The sequence below is a fragment of the Mesoplodon mirus genome, assembly GCF_964341445.2.
Source record: "Mesoplodon mirus genome assembly, chromosome: 19".
Lineage (NCBI taxonomy): Eukaryota > Metazoa > Chordata > Mammalia > Artiodactyla > Ziphiidae > Mesoplodon > Mesoplodon mirus.
In genome coordinates, this window is record NC_138995.1 from 5,186,965 (window position 1) to 5,208,934 (window position 21,970).

At 48.3% G+C, this 21,970-nt stretch overlaps 1 protein-coding gene and 1 long non-coding RNA gene across 2 annotated transcripts; both read right to left on the bottom strand.

The window, feature by feature from the left end:
* Positions 1 to 2,921: 2,921 nt before the first annotated feature.
* On the bottom strand, positions 2,922 to 11,015 carry LOC309794530. Its single transcript, XR_014292117.1, has 3 exons — positions 10,640 to 11,015; positions 4,765 to 4,919; positions 2,922 to 3,149 (listed from the first exon to the last, which is right to left on the bottom strand). It is a non-coding gene; the product is annotated as an uncharacterized lncRNA (long non-coding RNA).
* Positions 11,016 to 17,001: 5,986 nt separating this feature from the next.
* HSBP1 (heat shock factor binding protein 1) lies at positions 17,002 to 21,319 on the bottom strand. The gene is made up of 4 exons (XM_082606155.1): positions 21,163 to 21,319; positions 20,558 to 20,624; positions 19,853 to 19,973; positions 17,002 to 18,526 (listed from the first exon to the last, which is right to left on the bottom strand). The coding sequence occupies exons 1-3, from the start codon at positions 21,205 to 21,207 to the stop codon at positions 19,855 to 19,857; spliced, it is 231 nt and encodes a 76-aa protein (XP_082462281.1). The 5' UTR covers positions 21,208 to 21,319; the 3' UTR covers positions 17,002 to 18,526; positions 19,853 to 19,854.
* Between the last annotated feature and the right edge of the window lie 651 nt (positions 21,320 to 21,970).

The following is a 21,970-nucleotide window of genomic DNA, read 5'->3' on the forward strand; positions in this document are numbered from 1 at the left end:
TCACTGAAGACCCTCTCTGGCCTGTGGCTTAAGCAGTCACTGGAGCCACTGGTGAAGGGTGCTGAAAGGCACATTCTGCTTTTGACAGCAGCAAAAACTGCACAGCCACCGAGAGCTCTTCCAAGCCTGGGGCTGAGTCCTCCTGCACCCAGGCCACGGGTGTTTCTCCTCCTTGGTAAAGGCGCTTCGTAATTCACCCTTAAAAATGTGTTCATTTGAAGGGATTGGGTGCTTGCAGTAGAAGGGGAGGAACGAGCTGCTCAGTGCCCCTGGGCAAGCCTACGACGCACCTGGTTCCATTAGAAGCGTTTTCCCACCCAGATGGGAAGGCTCAGCCTCCTCTGAGCAACGCACACTGAAATGGTGAGACCGATCCTTTGACACAAAGAGGCTTCTGGCAAGGTCGTCAGAACTGCTATTTTCTGCTTATATAAAGAAACTGAAGCGTGATTTTGCGCCAACAAGATTTGCTGATCTCTAATGCATCCCAGAGTGTTTATTCACCACCTTTTGGAAAATTAGAATTTGTTTAAACAAAAGATTTTCTTCTCATAATCTATTTATGGCTGACACTGCAAAAGTCATTTCATAATACGACTCAAAGAGCGAGAAGAAGGAAGTGAGGGGAGAGGGCAGAGGCATGGCAAGGGTCACAGATCCCGGGAGAGGCGCAGTTACTCGTTTTTAGCTGTAAAGCACAGGCCCGGGGGGAGGCGAGAAGGAGATGAAGGGGAAGGAGACAGAGGGGAGAGACCACTGTTGGGACCTACTGGGCATTCGTCCCAGCTCTCCTTCCTAAAGGTACTGTGATTCCACTCAGCAGCTACCCCGTCCTCAAAGCAGACACCCCTCAGGAGAAGCTGCTCCCACCCCTGGCTCCAGGACGTGTCTGCGCCATCCGAGGGCACTGAGAGACAGCAGAGCGTGGGCGGAAATTCTGGAGTCAGCCGGCTTAGACGAAAATCCCAGCTTTTCCACTTACAAGCTGTGCGACCTTGACCAAGTAGCCTAACTTCTCTGGGCCCGAGTTTCCTCATCTGTAAAGTGTGGATAATAATTACACCCTTCTTATAGGGCTGCAAGAGGGCTGAGTTAGTACTGTAAAGTGCTTAGCATGATGCCTGACACAGAGTAAATGTTTCGTCTAATAAATAAAGCCAATCTCATTCGCATTCACAGTATTTGGTTCAGGAACGACATGACTGTCTCCAGCCAAACATACAGGAGAGGGAACTGACCCCTTCCCGACTTACTGCTGTGTGAGAAAAAACACCCCCCATCTGTTTCATGGAGCATCAAGGGGGCCCGATAGTCACCGCTGAAGCCTTCCTAACCAAATAATTCCACCATCAGTGCCTCAGTCGACACCTGGCTATGAGCTCTCAGCAGGTATCCCGCACACTTGGGAAGTTTTGTGACGTGAGAAAACAAAAGCTGCAACTTACCCTCAAATGCAGTGATGTTCTCAGCGTATTACCGCAACCGTTCACAAAGCTGGCGCAATGAGACATTTCAGAGATATTGCCAACTAAAAATCGGCACTGGCCATCTGCCTCTACAAGGATGAAGTCACAAGCTGCTCTGAGTGCTGACCTTCCACACCCCCTGAAAGGAGATCAGGAATGAGGAAAAACTGGCAGAACAGGCCTTCCAACAGTTAGATACTTCCAGAAGTCTTTATGAGCCCAATTCTCGCACCCCCTTATATGTAGAAAATCACTAAAATCACGTATGGTGACATCCGCTCGTGACCAGCAGAACCTTCTGCAAAAATCTGTACTTGACTGCATGTACCCCCTTCACCAAAATCACACATACACTGACCTTCCCCCCACCTCTTTAGAGCACTTTCTCAAAGCTATCTGAAATGCTGTCTCCTGGGCTATACTCCTCATTCTGCCTCAATGAAAAATTAACTCACAACTCTCACGTTGTGCGTTTTTTTCAGTTGACAATATTTACTTAAACACGTGTTGGTCTTCACAATCTCCCTTTCGTATCTTGGGGTCCGTGCCACTTTTCTCCCAGGTCCCCATTATGCCTATACATCGGGAAAGTTCAGAGGCCCGGCACCCGGGACCACTTATACTCAGTGAATAAGTGGCTGAGTGTTCAGGGTCCACAGGCCACCTGAGGACCAGGCGTGCCCTGTCACGTGACCCAACGAGGTCACCTGAGGGCGCTGCCAGCGTCCGTGGGGCAGCGGCAGCTCAGCGCTGGCTTTCACGTCATTCAAGGTGATCGCAGGTTCCGCCATCTAACCCACGAGCCTAACCGCTGGTAAACAACAGACACACGCACACACACACCTGCACGCCAGGTACGCGGTGGCGCCGAGCCTCGGCCTCGGCTTCCCCCTCTCGGGCTTAGCTTGGCAGGAAAAGGCTCCCAAGTCTCACTGTCCGCGTGCGGCCGGCTTGGTGCCGCACGCCCCGGCGCCGCACGTCCCGGCACGTCCCTCGTGCAGAGGCCCGGCGCCACTTCCCATTGGCCACAGCAAGTCACGTGGCCATGCCTGCGGCGGAGCGTGGGTAGCGCCACGCCCCCCGCGGGTCCTGTAGGTGGGTGTGGCCCCCACCGCTCAGCAAGGGAGTGAAGAACTGGAGCGCGAATCCAAGCAGCCAGCTGTTTAGGGCTGCTCGTGGTGGCTGTGACCCTGGACTGCCCATCCCCTTGGCCAGGCTGCCACAGAGCAGAGTAGAAGTAACCAGATGCTCCTTTAAAGTACGGATTTCTCCGTCATTTCAGGGACCTGGAACTAATACCTTGTCAGGGTTCCTCTCCCCGCCAGTCCCTGCGGCTCCGTTACCACGGGAGAACAGCAGGGGCCCTCGTGCTTGTCGAGGAATTAAACACAAAGAAAGAAAGGATGATTCTAGAAGTAATGCATAAATATGACCGTTATAAAATTCAAACAATAAAGTAATGTACAAAGGAAAGATATTAACTCATCCCTCACCCTTCTCCCTGCAGGCTGACATCGTGATCTCCGCTGGCCTCTGCCTCCTGGCTGTCCCCGAGTGCTCATTTCTCCACAGTCCACGGGCCTGGCCAAACCAGCTGTGCTGTCCTCAAACTTCTGTCCTGTGGGGTGCTTAGGAGTTGAATTCTCTCCTCCTTCCCAGGCTGCTGTTGCCTCCCTGGAACTTCTGGAGTCATACAGAAAGGGAGGCTTGTAAAAATAAGCCAGGATTCCTTACACTAAAGTGCAACTTGACCTGGCATTTCCGAGGGAACAGCTACGCCAGGCCACGTGGGTTCTCCTTTCATCAAAGGCTGAGGCTCCTATTCCCTCTTGTTGATGTTGACGGGCCCAGTGTGGGCCCAGTGTCAGCCCAGGAACCAGTATGTCTTGACCGTCCCATAATAGGCAGGGCAGAGCAGCTTCTTTCCTATGCTCGTGCCCCCAACCGGTAACGCTGGCCAAGGAGGGGCAGTCGGCTGGGGAGGAAGGCTGGTCTGCGCAAGGGCCTTGGCTGCAGCAAGGGGACCGCTGTTCAGTGTCCGGCTCTGCCATTTGCCTCTCCCCTGACCTTCCCCTATCTTCAGTACAAAGGTCCTAGCCCTTTCCCTCATTCTCTCAACCGAGTACTGAGTATTAGAAAGGTCTCCGCCTCAACGGGCTTGAAGCCTTAAAATGATTACCACATGGAATATTCTGGATTTGTCTGCCGTCTGGCCTGCTCAGGAGGTCCCTGGCAGTGTCAGCTCAGCTTTCTTGGTTACAAAGCTGGGGGGAAAGGTCGATTGGAGAAAAGGAGAGAAACATATCCCATGGCTTTCGGGGGCAGCCACACCTGGATAAAAATCTTGGCTCTGCCAACTGCAGTGTGACCACGCGCGGAGTGTCTTTCAAGCGGTGCGTGCTGCGAGAATTTTAATCACCAATCATCGACCCGTGTGATGTAGGGGGCCTGTATTCATTTCCTGGGTCTGCTCAACAAAGTGACACAATGTGGAGGGTTCACAGCAGCAGAAATGTGTTCTCTCATATTCTGGAGGCCAGAAATCTGAAATCAAGATGCCAGCAGGGCCACATTCCCTCTGCAACTGCTGAGGGAGGGTCCTTCCTTGGCTCGTCCAGCTTCTGGTGGCTCTGAGCATCCTTAGCGTTCCTTGGTGTGTGGCTGCACCACACCGATCTCTGCCTCCATCCTCACATGGCCTCTCCCTGGGTGTTTGGTGTCTGTCCCAATTTCCCTCCTATAAGGACCCCAGTCACTGAACTTCAGGCCATCCTAATCCATTATGACCCCCTATTAACCCGATTATATCTGCAAAGACCCTATTTCCAAATAAGCTCACACCCATAGGTAGCAGAGGTTAGGACTTCAACATACCTTTTTGGAGGGACACAATTCTAGTCACCATAGTGCCCTTCCCATATCGCCCACCTTTGCCACTTGACCCCTGACTTGCCAGCAACCTTCAGCTCTTTGCCTGAGAGCTTTATTTTGCCCCTGGAACCTCTGTTGCCACAGATGCCAGTGAATTAACACCACTTCATTCCCACTCCCTCCACCCCCCGCAGGGCTCAAGCAATGGCTGATGGAAGTTGGTATATAAATATTCCAGCCTCCTTACCCCTTGGGGGATAAGTCTGAGGCATGCCCTAGACTGGTTCCCAGAGTGCCCCAGGGGTGCCAAGCTCCAGGTGCCCACAGGGGAAGCTGGCTTGACAACCCACCCTTTATCAGCTGCGTTGCCTTCTCTGCCACACTTTCCCAGTCCCTGATGTGTTTCTCTCACCTCTCACATACTTACACCTTAGGGTTCACTGCTGGGGGAACCCAAATAAGACATTAGACACTCAGCAGTCCTTCCCCTGCGACAGGAAAGCAGGAGGTGGCACAGCCGGGCAGGGCTTAACAAGGCAAGCATCTTCTGGAGCTACCAAAAAGGCATCTGCTGCAATCTGGCTGCAGAAACACAGAAAGTGGGAAGAGCATATGTCTGAGAGTAGGAGATTCACGTTGGATTAACAAGCTGTGTGGTTTGGGGCAGGTCACTTAACCACTCTGTGCCTCCACTCCCCCTCTTTAGAGTGGTGATGGGGGCCCAGACGACCTGTAGAATCCTTTGTGCTTCTGGGACTCTGGAATCCCGCCGCCTGCTCCTCCTCACCTGCGACTTTCAACAACTTCTTCGCCTGGCTCATCTCTTTATTATAACATTTTTTATTTATTAATGTTTTGGAGGCAGAGAAGGCACAGAAACTGGGGTTTGTCTCTGAGGAGCAGGCTCATGTTTTTGTATGGGTTCAAGAAAACATGACATAATACATGGGAAGTTTTATCATGGAAAAAGAAAAAAATGATTTTCTTTATCCTATTTGCAACTGATATTTTCTCCTATTTGGCAAGAAGATAAGGTGGGAACGTGGACTGACTTAGGGGTCAGGCGATTGGGGTTGAATGCCAGCTCTGCTTCATACTAGCTGTGTGATGTTGGGGAAGCTTATTCACTCATTCAGTGAATACCTCTTCACGGGTGTGGGTCAGGCAATGTCCAGGACATTGGAGGGTCAGTTGTGTGCAAAATGGTGAGTTACTGCCTTCTTGGTGCTTACAGACTAGAGAGAAAGACGTTAATCAGATAACCACAGATACACCTACACACCATGAGAGGAGCTCTGAAAGGTAAGGACAGGTCACTATGAAAGTGATAAACAGGGCAAGGTCTGCAAGATTTGAAAAGGTCTCCCTGAGGAGTGACGTTTGAGCTGAGATTTAAGTAGACATAGGTGTCCGCTAGGTAAGGAGTGGAGTGGAGGAATAGCATCTCAGGCAAAAGCAGCAGCACATGCAAAGGCCCTGGGGTGGAAAAGAGCCAGCACATCCTAGAACTAGCTCGGGGGTGTCATTGACTCTGCTGTTTACAAACAAATGAATATATAAAAATGCCTCCAGGTCACTGTGGCTATCAAATGAATTACTGTGTGAGGAAGTGCCCATCAAGCGATTCCTCTTTCCAGGCTTGGGAAAGCCAGGCAGGGAGGGCTCTCAAGTTCCTCATCCGGGGATAGAGGAGGGGGTGGGAATTGGGTTATAGGTCCCAGGAAAGCGATTGCTTCATGTTGCCTCTTCGTTGCATGTGGGTCAGGTGCCTTTTGCTCTAATCTGTTTATTGTTCTGATCTCACGCTGAAGGTCATGGGTAGGCCGTATTTCTTGGGGCTTTGTTTGCTTTAGTTTTGAGAATAGCAGGAAATCATGCAGGCTCCCGGCCATACCTTCTTGTGAATAGTTCTCGAGTTTGGGGACTTGCCCGACTCCAGGGGCTGACTGCAGCTAGAGGTCTGGGGCAGCTCTTAGGCTGGGTCTGGACACTAGGCTCATCTTTCAATTTGTGGGTGGAGACGGGGTCTCCACTCACACTCACCTACCTCCCATCCCCTCTTCACTCTCCTTCCCTTCGCCCACCAAATGGGTACATGAGCCCCCCATCCCCCAGCACTGCACATCCATGGTCTTACTGGGACGTGCACAGCAATCCCTTCACAGAAATGAGAGTCAGGACGCTGGGGTGGTCCAATGACTTTCCCAAGGTTGTGAGCGATAAGCCTGGGCCAGGTTTGTGGCCTGTAACCTGTGCACAGGGCTTTGTGCTCAGGGACCCCCATCCCCTTAGAAATTCTTAATAGCTTCGGAACAAAGGACCCGCATTCCATTTTGCACTGGGCCCTGCCAGCTATGCAGCCAGTCCTGCAGTGAGAGTTGGGCTTCAAACCAGATCAGCTTCGTTCCAAACCCAGTGCCCTATCGCCTTCAGCAGTGCTCTAGTTTCTGGCATTCAGTGGGTGTTAAATAAATGTCCTCTAATTTTTTTAGAGCCATGAATTGACTGAAGGCTCAAGTTGAGCGTTAAACTGAATTGTAACAAGAGGAGACACGCCCTGGGTTCCACGTTTATGTCAGAAAAGGGGCTCAGGGTTTATCAGGCAATGGGGGAAGCTAACTGGGTTGGCTGGAGCAGGTAGTGGTTCAGTGGGAAAGTGGGGGAAAGAGTGGGAAAGACCTGGAAATTAGGAGCATCGTCCTGAACTATTTGGTTCTTTTTGGGAAATAGCACCTGATTCTATTTAGGCAACTCTTCTCCCCGATTCCCAACTCCAGCACTTTGATTAGTGGGCTAAGCCCAACTCTGGTCTCAGGGGAGGGCACTGACCCAAGCCTGGGCAATCAGCTCATTCCATCCCTCTAGGCTACCGTGATTGACTCAGAGGCACGTGCTCCAAGCCAGACCAATGAGAGGTGACCCCAGGATGGTTGCGGGAGAACTCTGGGCCAGGGAAGCTCTTTCTGGAAGGGATCGGCAGGTGAGAGTATGAGATGCAATCTGGAACTGCTGGTGGTCATTTTACCATGGTGGTGCGAGCCAGTGCAGAGGACAGCAGAGCTGACTGGTGGTGATGAGCACCTGGATACAGCCAGGCCTGAATCCACCCCCAAACTCCCACTTACAAGAGTCAGCAAATGCCCCTTCTTGAATCTGTGAGTTACCGGATGCAAGAAAGATTACCGGTCACTCGTAGCTGAAAGCACGATGGTGATGACGAGGAATGTAAATATCCTGAACAGAGTCCGCAGCCCTTGGTTGGTGACTCTTCTGCAGGGATTTGTGGGGAGCTGAACACCCAGCCCAGAGTGAAAGGAGATACAGAGGCTCAAGGGGCATTGGTCTCCAAGTCTCAGGTAGCCAGCATCAGAGTCTAAATCTCCCTTTAGCCAAGATGACATCCTGAGAGCCCCTCTCCCCATCAGGCCACTGCACACCTTTGAGACTGACTCACTGGGGTCCGCTTTCTCTCTGACGGCAGCTTTCCAGTGCACAGGTGCATCCCACCATCCAATGTTTGCTGAGCATCTTCTTTCTGCCAGGCACTGTACTGGGCACAGAACTTGGAAGACAACTGTGTTTCCAGGTCAGCCCGGAAAAGCCAGCGCAGCCAGTCAGCCATTTTTAGACTGTAGGCTGCAGGGTATGGAAACATTCTTTACATTTTTTCATTAAAATTTTATTTTTACTTAAACGGTTGCAAGAAAATGTAAACCTACTGCACACTTTAAAAAACAGATGGGTAGTAGGTAGCCAAATTTTACTATGCAAGTCATGAAATGAAACTGACAAAAAGATGAAACATGCAATAAATCTTTTTGTTGATTTTAGGTGCTGGGCATTTCCACAGGGATTCCAATGGCAGTACCGGCTTCCTTAAGGCTTTGGATGTTGATAATACAGATTCTTTTTGAGGACAGGTTTCTTTCACGACAATGACACATCTCAGTGGGTGCCTGGAACCTTCCTCTCCCGGCGGCCTCCTGCTGATCGGTGCCACACCAGATCCCCTGAGTTAAGCTAAACGACGGGCTATGTCCAGACCGAAAGATAGCAAAGCCCAGTGTAACTCCATCACCTCCACATTTGGCACAATATTTACTATGAGAAATTCAACATTAAGCCTGAAATGCAGGACGTGATGGTGGTCAAGGGGTAGGCAGCAAAACAGGTAAACAGAGTTGAGAGAGAGCGGGGTCTTCCACGGCGTGTTGCTGCAGCTGGCCTCCCCACGCTTTGCAAAAGGGCTCTGTGCCGGAAACCCTTCTCCCCAGCTGCTTGAAATTCACGTTGGACTGAAAGTTCTGAGAAATACTGTAGAAAAGAAACCTGTGCACTTTGCTTAGTTCGGTGTTTCCCCAGCTTAACCACTGAACTTTTTGTTTGTTGGTTTTGAGTAGCAGCTTTTTTTTTTTTTTTTTTTTTTTGCGGTACGTGGGCCTCTCACTGTTGTGGCCTCTCCCGTTGCGGAGCACAGGCTCCGGACGCGCAGGCTCAGCGGCCATGGCTCACGGGCCCAGCTGCTCCGTGGCATGTGGGATCTTCCCGGACCGGGGCACAAACCCGCGTCCCCTGCATCGGCACGCGGACTCTCAACCACTGCGCCACCAGGGAAGCCCATGAGTAGCAGCCATTTTTATACACTCTTTAGGAAACACCTGCTCAGACATTACACTGTTTCATGTTTCTAGCCGTGGCGGAATTATCCTTTACACAGAAGAACAAGGGCCACAGTGTGCATCTTCACTAACATGTATGTGAGCTTTCAGGCTGGTCCACTTAATGGGAGTGATGACAGGAGGGACAAGGCAGCTTGGACTTAAATTCTGACATGACACTTCTAAGTAGGTTTGCATACTTACAAGTGAGGCTACTTAGTTTATTTTAGAGAGTTCCAGCTAGCTCTCTTGCGGTCCATTTGCCTAAAACCTGCATACCTGCAACGTGCCAGGACTTGTGCCAGGCACCAAAGGGAACTTCAAGATAATACGATAAAGTCCCCAGAGGCCCCCAGGGTCCCTTAGACAGTGGGCGAGACAGACACACGGCAAAGAGTTTGAGGACAATGTGACAAGTGTTAAAGGCATGTTTAAAATACTTTGGGGATCACAGAAGAAGAAGGCTACCTCTCTTTGAGAGAACAGAGGCTATTTTTTTTCTGAAAGGGAACAGTTGAATTGGGTCTTAAGCATTGAATAGGAGGTTGCCAGGCAGAGATGCAGGTTGGGTTGGGGACATACTTCAGGGGCAATGAACAGAGAAATGTGTTGGTTGAGGTGCAGTGGGGGGAGGGGTAAGATTCAGATTCCAACTCCCAACATGTGGGTTTTTCTACACCAAGCAATCCCCCGACAGCAGCTGGGTGTCCTGCAATTCAAGTCAACTCTGATGCCAACTACTCAGAGGCAGCATGGAACTCCACAGGTTAGGAGCTCAGTCCTACAAGACCACTCTCCACCTCAGGCTCCTGTCACAGTCCAGCTGGTTACCTGTGCTTGTGACCTAATGGCTATAACCAGAAGTTCCCATGACCCTCTACTCGGGTTTGATTAATTTGCTAGAGCGGCTCAGAAAACTCAGAAAGATGTTTTACTGAATAGATAATATCCAGACAGAAGAGCTGCATAGGGCGAGGTGTGCGAAAGGGGCATGGAGCCTCCATGCCCTCTCCAGGTGCACCACTCTCCCTTCTGCTTCACCAACCTGGATGCTTTCTGAGCCCCATTTTCGGTTTTTACCGGAGGATTCATCACCAGGGCATGATTGATTAAATCACTGGCCACTGGCCATAGATTCAACCTGCAGCCCATCTTACCAACTGGAAGTCTGGGGGGATGGGACTGAGAGCTCCAACGCTCCAATCACAGGGTTGTTCCCCCTGGCAACCAGTCCCCATCCTTAGGTGGTTTCCTAAAATCACCTCATTAACATAAACTCAGGTGTGGTTTGTTCTGGATATCAAGACACCTCTATAGCTCTTATCACTTAGGAAATTCCAAGGGCTTTAGGATCTGAGCCAGAAACGGGACAACGACCAAATACATATTTCTTACTATAAATCACAGTATCACAGGGGTGGGGGTCCAGGTATGAAGGGCTTCTATCCTGGGCTGGTGAACTTGGAAAGTAAGTGCCCAGAGTCTGCTCTGTACTTTCCCTACAAAGAGCCCCCAGAGCAATCTGGTAATCATCTAATTAAAAAATTAATTCTCAGATGGGGAGAGGGATGGAAAGAGAATAGAGCTACCATAAAGCAAGTACCATCACGTGTTAACCAAGGTGGTGTGGATACAGGTACTCACCGGGGAAATTCTTTTAGCTCTGCCGTATGTTTGAAAATCTTCATAATAAAATGTTTGGTAGAGTGGACTCAATTCAAATTTATTAGTTCCCTCTTTCTTTTGCAGTGCTCAGTTTTTCTTAAGCTTCTCTTTGATTACTAAAGTTGCCAGCACCAGAGCAGTTATGTCTGCAAACAAGTTGTCAGAAGCCTCAGATGAATTTTAGACCTAAGTGAATTCCCAATTTTCTTGCTTAGGAAAAAAAACAAAACAAAACTCTAGAAAGCAAATTAACCCTCGATATACCAGTTACGATTGCTTTTAAAAAGCCGGCTGTAAAATGCTAAGTCAGGCACCCAGAGATAGTCTGAATGAGTTAGTGAGGTCGGGAAAGAAGGGAGGGTTCTGAGCTTCCGGGACAAAGGGCAGATCCCAAGCAGAGATCAAGGTGAGACGGAAGTCCAAAATCAAGGTGTCCTGGGGTGGGTTCCTGTTTAGAGGCTGTGAGGGAGAATCCGTTCCCTACCTTTCTTCCAGCTACTGGTGTTGTCAGCACTCCTTAGCTTGCGGACACATCACTCCAGTCTTGGCCTCTGTTATCACAGGGCACTGTCTCTGTGTCCCTCTGTGTCTCTTCTCTTCTTAAAAGGACACCAGTCATTGGATGAGGGCCCATCGTAATCCAGCATGATCTCATCTTAACTTGATTACATCTGTAAAGACTGTTTGCCAATAAGGTCACATTCTGAAGTCCCAGGATAGGATTTCAACATACCTTCTGGGGGGACACAACTCAACCCACAGCGGAGGCGGACAGGAAGAAAGGGTTTTGGGAGGGGTGTTTGGCTGGTCCCTAGATGTGATGCGTGGAGACAGTGTGCCAGGATGAGGGGAAAGTCAAGGTAAGTACAGAGCGCCGGCCTGGAGTCGGGACCGTGTGGAACCAATAAATTAAACATCTCCAGAACTGCCTACCTCTGGACTTTTTTATGAGGTCATTAAATATCCTTACTGTTAAAGCCATTTTTAGTCATTGCTTGCAACGGAAACTATTCTATTATCGAAATAAAATATCTGACTGTAAATACTCGAACTCAATACCTTGGCTTTGGGCCTAAGCATTAAATGCTTTCCTTCTTACCAATAAGAAAAAAAGTCATGCGTTAGTTATTTCCTTTAGGATGGATGACTCAAAAGGTAAATGAGAAACTTGTTCTTTCTTCCAAAATAGCAAACAGGATTTCTTTTTAAGTACATGAAACTATGCTTAAAATCCTCCAAGAGTTCTTTTAAAATGTAACTTTACAGATATGTCTTCTTATTAGTAAAACCTTGTTACTTTCACAAGTTAAATTATATTTCAATATATTTACGTATTAACAGAATTGTCAACTCACAGGTTAATCTACTGTGGGCATAGAAAAGTATGCCCAGATGAAAAGAATGCATTTTCATGAAAATAGATACATGAACTAATAAATTACTAGTTTTTAATAAATAATCTCCTTATTGAATAACTTATCCCTCTGGAAAGATATTTACCATACTCTTTAAAACCTTTTTAAGCAACTGACACACTCAGGAAGCTTTAAACGATGGGCTATCCTTTTGTGGCTGAAGAGTTGGAATGATTTTTCATTGAAGTGCATCTTAATAAGAAGCAAATTGATTTAAAGTGATTCAAGTCCTCGTGGAGTGAGGGCTCTTCATGCTCAGCTCCTTGGGCTGGAGGGCGAGCGCCTCATTTCACGGGGCCAAAAGGTCATGCTCTATCCCTGTGCTCCGATGTGCTGGGTAATTAAGAATCAATTCCTTTTCAATTACCTTAGGACCGGCTCAGGCCCAAGTGATTCAGAGTGAGATGCTTTTCCCTGCCACCCCATTTCTCCATGCAGTGTTTTCCTCTGTAGGAAGGAATATAAAAAAAATGACTGGAGAATTGATTAAAGACACGGATCTCCAGCCCCTGTCCCATATGTACTGGATCAGAATCTACAAAAGAGGAGCCCAGGAACCTGCATGTTAATCCCCCAGGGATTTCTTGTATTTAGACTAGTCTGACTCCCCAAAGCTATCAGACAACCCAACTTGGCACCCTAGGGCCCTCGTTCTCACACTTGAGGAAGATCAGAATCTCCTGGAGGTCGTGTTAAAACTCAGGCTGCTGGGCCCCAGCCTCGGGGTCTGCTTTCATTTCAAAGAATTCTTGCTCAGTTTACTAGATTACTTAGTATAATACAAAAAGAGATCCTTTAAGTTCAGAACTTGCCAAACAGCACCTTGTTGAAGTATTACTAACAAATCTCGTCCGGAATTGTTCTGGAATACAGATTAGCTTGAATAAACCCAAGAAACTTCTGGCAGTTCGTGGTGAGGAAAATGTTCTCAGTCAGTGATTGCAGAAACACTGGCTCAGCTGCGCCAGAGGGGTTGTACCAACCCTGCTTCTCCTTCTGGGGAGAACAAAGCTGAGTCACAGATCATTGTGAAGCCTTGTCTGCGCTCGAGAAAATGAGATAGACCCACTGAATCTTACTGTATTTCCTTTTGACGAGGCTGGCAAAATATATGTTTCATATAATCAACCGTGATGAGGGCTCATGGACCCCAAGGCTGACCCATGGTAATCATCAACCTTTTTGAAATTCTGCTGGCAAGACAGCATACTTTTCCAGCTGGTTTCAAAAGAGTCTAAGTTTCTTAATTATGGGCCCAAGGAACATAGGTTCTGATTGAGAGGCATCCATCAGAGCTGTCTGCCTATCAAGGGGGAAGTCTGATTTTCTTTGCAGGACATTGTTTTGCAGCTTTTCCAGCTTTGCAATCCGTGTACCAGGCCAGTCCCAGACTTCTGTTCCACGAAGAATTTGGGCCCATCCTTTGCCTCAGTAGGATTCTGGAACAGAATCAGTCAAGTGGTCTATTTCCGGGAGAATGTATCATTAAAAGAAACCACCATATTCTTTAAATTTCCAGAAATGAATTTTCTGATGATTATCCATAGCCCATTAAAATTAACTGGGTTTTCTTCCACATAACAGGCCTGTAGTTTTAAGATATTTAATATTTAAAATTTCTTTCTGGAAACACTGGGTTTTGAGGGCAACTTCTAACGACCCATAAAAGGTAAGAGGTAGTGAAACTACATCAGTGGTTTAGGAATGGGGTCTTTTGAGGGCTGATTAGATGGACAAAGATTCCAGCTAGAAAACTTTTTTTTCCTTTTTTTTGTTTTGTTTTGTTTTTTGCGGTACGTGGGCCTCTCACTGTTGTGGCCTCTCCCGTTGCGGAGCACAGGCTCCGGATGCGCAGGCTCAGCGGCCGTGGCTCACGGGCCCAGCCGCTCCACGGCATGTGGGATCTTCCTGGACCGGGGCACGAACCTGTGTCCCCTGCATTGGCAGGCAGACTCTCAACCACTGCGCCACCAGGGAAGCCCTAGAAAACTTTTTGATGTCAACGACCTTGGAGCGCTCTGAGGGGCTGAGGCCAGGGCAGCACAGTAGGAACAACTTGGGGAAAACATTTTCTTCACTCTTAGACAGAGACAAGAGGGAAGGAGGAAGGTGCTCTCTTCCTGTGAGCCGCGCCTCGGTGGGGCATTCTGGGTCCTTGATGGCCCTGTGGGTGTGGAATTCACTCTCCCTGGGGCTGCCCTCCCTTGTGAGACATTACAGCCCCCTTTGCAGCTGAATGCTTCCAAACTGCTCCATCCTGAATTCTTAAATATTGGGAAATGATACTGTTCCTTTTGGAAGGTAGATGTCTTGCCAGTGATCAATATGAATCATTGGTCAAAAGATGTCCACAAAGTAGGAAAGTATAAATATACAGCCAAGATGATCACCACGAAGCAGCACAGCATCCCTGTGACGTGTATGTAGTTTATGTACGTGCACGTGAATGCACTCGGCCTTGCTCAAGGAGGGAGTGACAGACGTTCCATTTCCCCAGCATCACCAGGGTCCCGCGGACGCAGGTGTTCTGTATCTATTAGATCTAGATCTCGTCCTCGGCAGGTGTCCGAGGAGCTTCCAGGCACCTCTCTTGGTGGAAGCCTCAGCGTGTGAGGGCCAAGCACTAGAACTGATTCTTTCCTAGCAGGCCGACCTGGCTTGTAGAAACAAACTCCTTGACTATTTCCAAAGTGATCTGTGAGGTCGGTGAGCATGATGTTCTGCCACAGCCCCTCTGGTTTTTGCTTTTAGGCAGTGACTCACATCCCCTGCTCCGGCCCTCCACCCCCTTTTCATTCACGGAAAGTTTTAAAGAGGCCGCAGCTAAAGGCAGATGCTTAACATCATTAGCAGGAGACCAAGGTTCCAGGTGATGGCTGCAAAGGCACCTTTTTAAGACCTCTGTACTCATGGGTGTTAGCAGGGAAACAACTGAAAATCAGCAGCCAGTATTCCCTGTGGTTTATCAAGGCAAACATTGTGAGAAACTGAACTGGGTTTGTTTCTGTAGTTGTTCTCAAAGAAATTAAAAATGCTGGTCCAGCACATTTCCAGCAGCCCTGAATACTTTGAGTTCTGAATAAAAATTCACATCAAGCATGTTTATTATATAATTTAGGTCATGTTTAACTGAAAATGCAAAATTAGCCTTTTGAAACTGAATTTCAGGATCCGGGTTGTTGATTGCCAGGCAGCCTGGCCGTGAATACTTGGAAATCTTACCTGGGTGGACAGCTGTGGGTGGCGATTCCATGGTCCCTGCTTCCAGCTGTGTGACCTCAAGTCAACTGTCGCCCAGCATTGGGTTCCTTCTGTTTAAAACGGGCTGATCAGATAAAAACTGAACTCAGGGTTGTCAAGAGATGAAGCCAAATAACGTAAACAAAATGCTTGCACAGCACGGTGGTTTATGACAAACGCTTTCATAGGTGCTGGTAGCCGTTACTAATCATTAACTGTTGCCAGTTAATTCTCAGGGTTAGATCTGACAACATACTGTGAAAATTCCTCCATTTTAATCTAATTAAAATATTTGAACTACAGAATAAAAAAAGGGAACATAGTTATCCATACAGGAAACCTTCAATTTACAAACAGAATTTTCAAAAGTTCATTGTGAGTTGTTTGTTGGACTCCCTGTCCCCATAGCAACGATGCTCTAAGTGCTGTTAAGGGCTCCAAGGACTCACAAAGGCAGATGAACCTTTAATCACCTGAAATACTGTATGTTTGTTCTGATAGGTTTCAAACACAATGGCACTTCAGACATGAAACAGCAGAGAAAATAAATTGATAAAATAATATTAAAACATTTAAAAATCCTGTGGCTTGAATGAAAGCAGGATTAACTAGAGGCCAAATGAGGAAGCTGATGGGGCCTCCGTGCTTGGAAAAGAGGACGTTTAGTCAAACCTAAGGCTGTTTTGCTTGCTGCAAACAACTCCATGCTAGCTGTATTTCTTAGCTGAGTAGGAACTTCATGGGCCTGTAAATGAACAAAAAATAGTTGGAGAATAAGAGAGGCAGACAGATTTTCCTGCACCCAAAGATTATGCCTCAAACTAGACAGGGGCCATGCTGACCATGCTAGAAGACTTCGTGGAGCACAGGCTCCAGGACAGGGAGGATGCCTGGAACCCTGGTCGCCAGGGTGGGTTGGAGGGGAAACAGCTGTGCCTCGGGCCCAGGAGGCTGTGGCCTGAGCACCCGACTATGGGTGATCAGGCCCGTAACTTAGCAGGTGTTGCACTTTGCACTTCACAGGGACCGTGTGAGGAAAAGCATCCTTTTGTACAATGTGGAGGCACCCCAGCCCAGGCTGAAGCTTCACCTGGAGGCTGGGGAACGTGAAGTGAGTGTTTATAAAATGAACCCGGAGCTGTTTATTGGATTCCCTTAACCGCTATCTCCCCAGGTGTGTTTCACACCACATACAGGTTCTATGAAATGTTAATTAAATGCCAAGTATTAAAAAAAAAAATCCTTGGTTAAGTAACTTGGAAACTGGCAGATGAGTTAAATCCCATTTCTGCTCTGGGGGCTCAGAGCCTCTCCTGAGCTAATTTGCATTGCGAAATTTCATCAGGTGAATCACACTAGCTGAGAAGATGCTACCCTCAAGTGAGCACAAACCCTTCTTTGCTGGAGCTTCTCAGGGACGAGGGTCCTGGGGAGCACACTCGTGAAGGTTTCCCTGGGGACCCTGGAGGGCGTCGCTCTCCTTCACTCTGGCCGGTGAGCCCTGCAGCCCGAGGCTTCCACACTCCTTGGCTTCCCTTGTGGCACCACAGTCTCCCCCGCGCCTCCCGTCCCCACTTTGGCTATGGGTACTGAATCCTTCCAAAGCTTCTAGCCGATCATCTGAAATGGTATGAAAACGCAGAAAACCAAACCAATCATTTCTGACACAAAGGAAGCGTCAACAGCAGGATTTCAGGCACCTTTATTCATGGCAGGTATTTTTGGTCAGGGGAAACATTCCTGTTACTTAAGGAAGCCAACTGCTTACATCCCGACTGTCCACTTGCCATTTCCCAGGCTTGGAGGCATCTTGCACGCGGTTCCATCCAGCCCCTGAGTCCAGCTGGCTCTGGGCTTTCAGGGCCACACCTTGCGACCTACCGGCCCAGTGAGAGAGTTTCTGCGGCTCGGTGATGACAGTGGGGAATTCATTTTATCCCAGAAGAAATCGACTCCTCTGGGCTCCCCATATAATTTATAAATAGGACAAATTATTCCTTAATATTATTATATATTTGCAATTCAAACAATTAAGACTAGTGACATAGGAAACTTGAAAAAAAATCATACTGTGTTGACTCCGGGTTTCCCTCTCCAAAGCACTGTTCCATTCCCCAACTTCTTCCATATTCTCTATACAAAATCATCCTGCTGCGACAGCCGCGTGGGTCTCCTTCCCATCAACACAGCCTTGGGGCTCAGCGCTCCTGACACTGCAGGCTGAGCCGCAGGAGTTATTTTCCCTGTCTCCCATTATCAGTAATAAAGCCACTACTTTGCTCGAATTTAGGTAAGAAACAGTTTAAAGAAACTATTTCTTAAAAACTCAAGCCTACAACTAGTTATTTAGTAGGCACAGACTTAACATGGTCTGTTTCCTTTTCTGTTTCTTTTCCCAGCCAGTAGCTCAAAAGATGGAGTAGCTTAGTTGTAAAGTCCTGCCAGATTTCCTATGGTAACTGCTGTAGATGGACAAGGTAGGGTCCTACTGAAGGTTCAAACCTCATGCAAAACTCTAACTGCTGAAAGCCTCATCACATCAGGCAACTCTGTCATTGTCCATATTTAAAAATTCTAACACTAAAGTGGCTGTGGTCACTCTTCGTTACTGTAGCATCTGATCTCAAGGACTCAGGCATAAAATCATGGCTCCATTCCAAGTTTTGGCGACAGAGTAGTGCCAGATATTTCTGAATACACACTTTTAAATGTTTTTAACCACTTGGAAAGCATCACCAACACGCTATTTGGTGTTCACTCATCGGTCACTCTGAGAATCAAAGAACCTTAACTATAAATGCCTTACTTCACAAAATCTTATTATAACCAAGGATCTATCCTATGTCTAATAAAAAAATTACACAGCAACTTGTATCAAACAGCAACTACTACAAAGGGAATGATAGAAAAAAAGTGACTTCACAAAAATACACTAAAAAATTTGACAATTGTATGCAGGAACTGCCAACGTTTTAGTGTTTAATAGCACAACTGACCAAGGTCCAAGATGTGAATTTACCATGTTCAGGAAACATGGGAGGCAGGGGAGGGAAATCACTCTATAAACTAACTCTATAGTATGTAGTAAGAAGAGGAATGCACACTTTATAATATAAAACCTGTCTACACATAGTAGTTAGTTGCAAAAAGCCATCTGTCTTCTCCTGGCTTGTAAAAAGGGTGTTCCAGATTTCCAGTGCAGATGGGCAACCTGTTGAAAAAGCAAAAGCCATCAACGTGCTATTCATTCTGTAAGGACAAATAAAAATAATACATAGAATTAGCAACTAAAAACCCTTTCACAATCCTCATTTGAATTAAATGTATTTTCTCTGCACAATATCCTAGCAAAACTACAATGAAAATCTCTATTAAAAAGATTATTGTGAATTTGTTTTCCACTCCCACTCCTTTCCTTGCATTAGGCCCATCACTCGAGAAATTCTTCAATCTGTTCTCTTTCACTTGATGGGGCTTTTGAACGCCGGACGATATGAGACCCAGAGAAGCTCCTAAGACTGGCAGGACATTGCCCAAGTCTATAAGGAATTAAGATGACAACCACGCAAAACAACTATGTGATTTACTAACATGGTGCATCAACCCAATCTACGGTTAAGATAACAGTAAATTTAAGTCTCTTACCTCCTAAACCTCTACTTATTTCCTTGGACTTCAAAGCAACCCGTACTTCATAGTTACCTATCAGTTGGTCCAGCCAGGACATGCTCAGAAAATAAAAAAGGAATTTGTTGTCTTTTACTGTGTATTTTGCTACCTAAACATTCACAGAAAACTTTATTTTTATAGGGAATTAAAACGCTAAAAATGGGATGGGAACAAAGGGAGTTCAAAAACGACTTGTGGGTTGCAATGAAGAAACTACCACACTCAGGAAAAGGCTTGTCATGAAGGAACCCACTATGGTGAGAACATGGCAGTCATCTGTGCGTCTAGCTATCTTGCTGTAATGGGTATTTCTGATTATTAGTCTCTCCTGATATCTGTAACTATGCAATGGAAAAACAAATCAGCTCTAGGGCGAAGGCTTAATGTGGCCACAACCTAGGTCATCTAAATCATAATCAGTCATTGTCCTGGCATTTACCTAGTGCAGGGGGTGTTCCCAAGAGAATCCTTAGAACTTATGGCATTTATGAAGGTGGCAATGTGCGTATTCTCTTTAAAAAACAAAACAAAACAAAACAAACCATTGGAAAATCTGTCAGTGGTAAGAATTATCAGGCCAACAAAATACACTTCTTTGTTTTGGCCGTAATGATATAAACTCAGGGGTTATCTAATACTAACTAATGATCTTAATTAGAGATCTAGGTCTTATTGATAAAAAACAGGGAAAATAAATTCTTCACAAGGAATTAGTTTGGCATGAAAAATTCAAAGCCTGGAGTCCACAAGGGGAACAATACAAGGGACGCTTGCTAGATCCTGGCTGGGGACAGATGCAGAGAAAGTCCGACTACATCAAAATCACAGCGACATGCACCACACTTCTACTGTCCCTTGCTCCTCTCACCTTCAACTCTTCTGTGTGGCAGGGATCTTGTTTTCCCCGTCCAGCTCTTCCACCCCGGCCTGTGTCATGAGGTCTGCGATGTTTTTCTCCAGGTCATCAATGCGACTGCTCATGTCATCAAGTGGGGAAGTTAAAGACGGCACCAACAGCTTCCACTTCTTACCCCTCTCCTCCAGGGCCCTGCAGACTACAACCTTCAACACAGTGTCTTCATGAAAGTGGTTTTCCAATTTCCTTTGGATATTGTTAGAATCTGGCTCAGAGCACAGGAGTCCGGGGTGAGGCTCAAATCCCAGCCCTGCCCTTTACTAGTGATGGGACCTGGGCAAGTTCTTTCACTTTTCTAAGCTTCCTGGTTCCTCATCCGCTACACAAAGGTAACGCTACAATCTCTTCATCAGGTGATGGTGAGGATCACAGGAGAGATACACATGAAATGCTTCGCTCACAGTCAACAGTCAATCATACTAGGCAGCATTATCGGTAGACTGTAAGTTCCTCGCAGCCAGGGATCTAGCTCAGCTGTATCCCCAGCTCTTTGCACAGTACTTCTCAGGAAGTGTGCATCTAAGCTCAGTTAAAAAAAAAAAAAAATCTGGTAAATGACTAGTGGAAGTTGACCTGCAAACCACCCACTTATCGCCACCACCATCCGGAAACTGGGATCCAAAGGCTCATCAGAGACTGACTACAAATAAAGGATATTTCTTCCAATGATCTGGTCGGACATGGTCTGAAATTTATCTTGCATCTGTTGCAGAAGTGTCTGCACCTGTGAAACAACAAAACACAACAGCCCACGCTTACCCCGTGACACCTTCACGGGATCAGGATAGGAGCCCTGGTGCCACGGGGAGACCAGGATTCCGGGTTCCGGCCCCAATTCTCCGCAGCTCCGTGGCCTTCGATTTCCCTGTCCGGGTTTCAGTTTTCCCACCTGTCAAATTAGACTCGGGGGGCTGGTGACGCCCCCTCCCGTCTGGGCCCGCTGCGATTTCCAAGGCGTCGGGTCTTTTGGGGTGGGGCGCGCAGAGCAGAGTGGGTAAGGAGGGAGCTGCGGGGAGCCGGGGTCACCGAGACTGAGTGGGGCAGGGTGCGAGGGGCGGGTATGGCTGGGCACGTCAGCAGGAGCAGGGGCCTACAGCCAGCGGCCGGGGGGTCAAGGTGGCCAGGCCGCGAAGCCTCTAGAAACCTGGCTTCCAGAGACCTGCCCCGCGCGGCCGCGGAGAGGGCGCCTCGGTCCGCGGACTTCGCCGGCGCCCCCCGGGTATGCGGCGGCCTCGGGCACGCCACGCACAGCCGTCCCTTACCACCGAGGTGAGATCCTGCACGGTCTTGGGTTCTGTCTCTGCCATCTCCCCGGTTCCCAGCTTGGCGGTGCTGTCTCAGACGGTCACCTACACTTCCGTTTGTCCGCGCAGACGCCCCAGCAGCTGCTTCTCGCGACGTCAGAGGCCAACGGCGGGACGGCGGGGCGCTGTGGGAGCTGTAGTTCGCGCTTCCGTTCCGAGGCGTGGCCCCGCCCACCACTTCTCCGCCTCTACCACTAAGCTCCGCCCAGCCCCTCCCCTACCACGCCTCCCTCCTGGCCCCGCCCCGGGAGGATAAAGATGAAACTAACCTGCCGTGGGGCTAACGAACGGAGAAGTGGCCTTAGTCTCTTACCAGACCGTCGTTACAGGCCGCGCTGGCTTTCTCAGGGCGCCCGCGAGGTGCCAAGCCCACACGTGTGTCGCCGCCTGACCTCCAACAAAACCCCGCAAACCCCGAGAAGGGAGAAGGAGTCGGATCCCTTGGAGGGAAAACCGATGTCCCAGGGGGGAGGGGCGCGCCCACCACTCGCCCAGTGCCCAGCTACCAGACTGGTTGCGCCCTGGACACAGTGCTTTTCTTTCTCCCCACGATGGTCGAGTGGAGGTGCCGGCGTTGTGAGACAGGTTGATTTTCACTTTTAAGTGTAAGATACGTTCTGGATGGTGCAAAAATCCTAGATGACTTTTTACAAAGTCCTCACACGCTTGTGACCACCAAGACAAGAGACATGACCAGTTCGCTGGAAGCCCCTCCGCCCCTTTCCTATCACCCCCACCTACCCACCCACGAGGCCGACCACCGTCC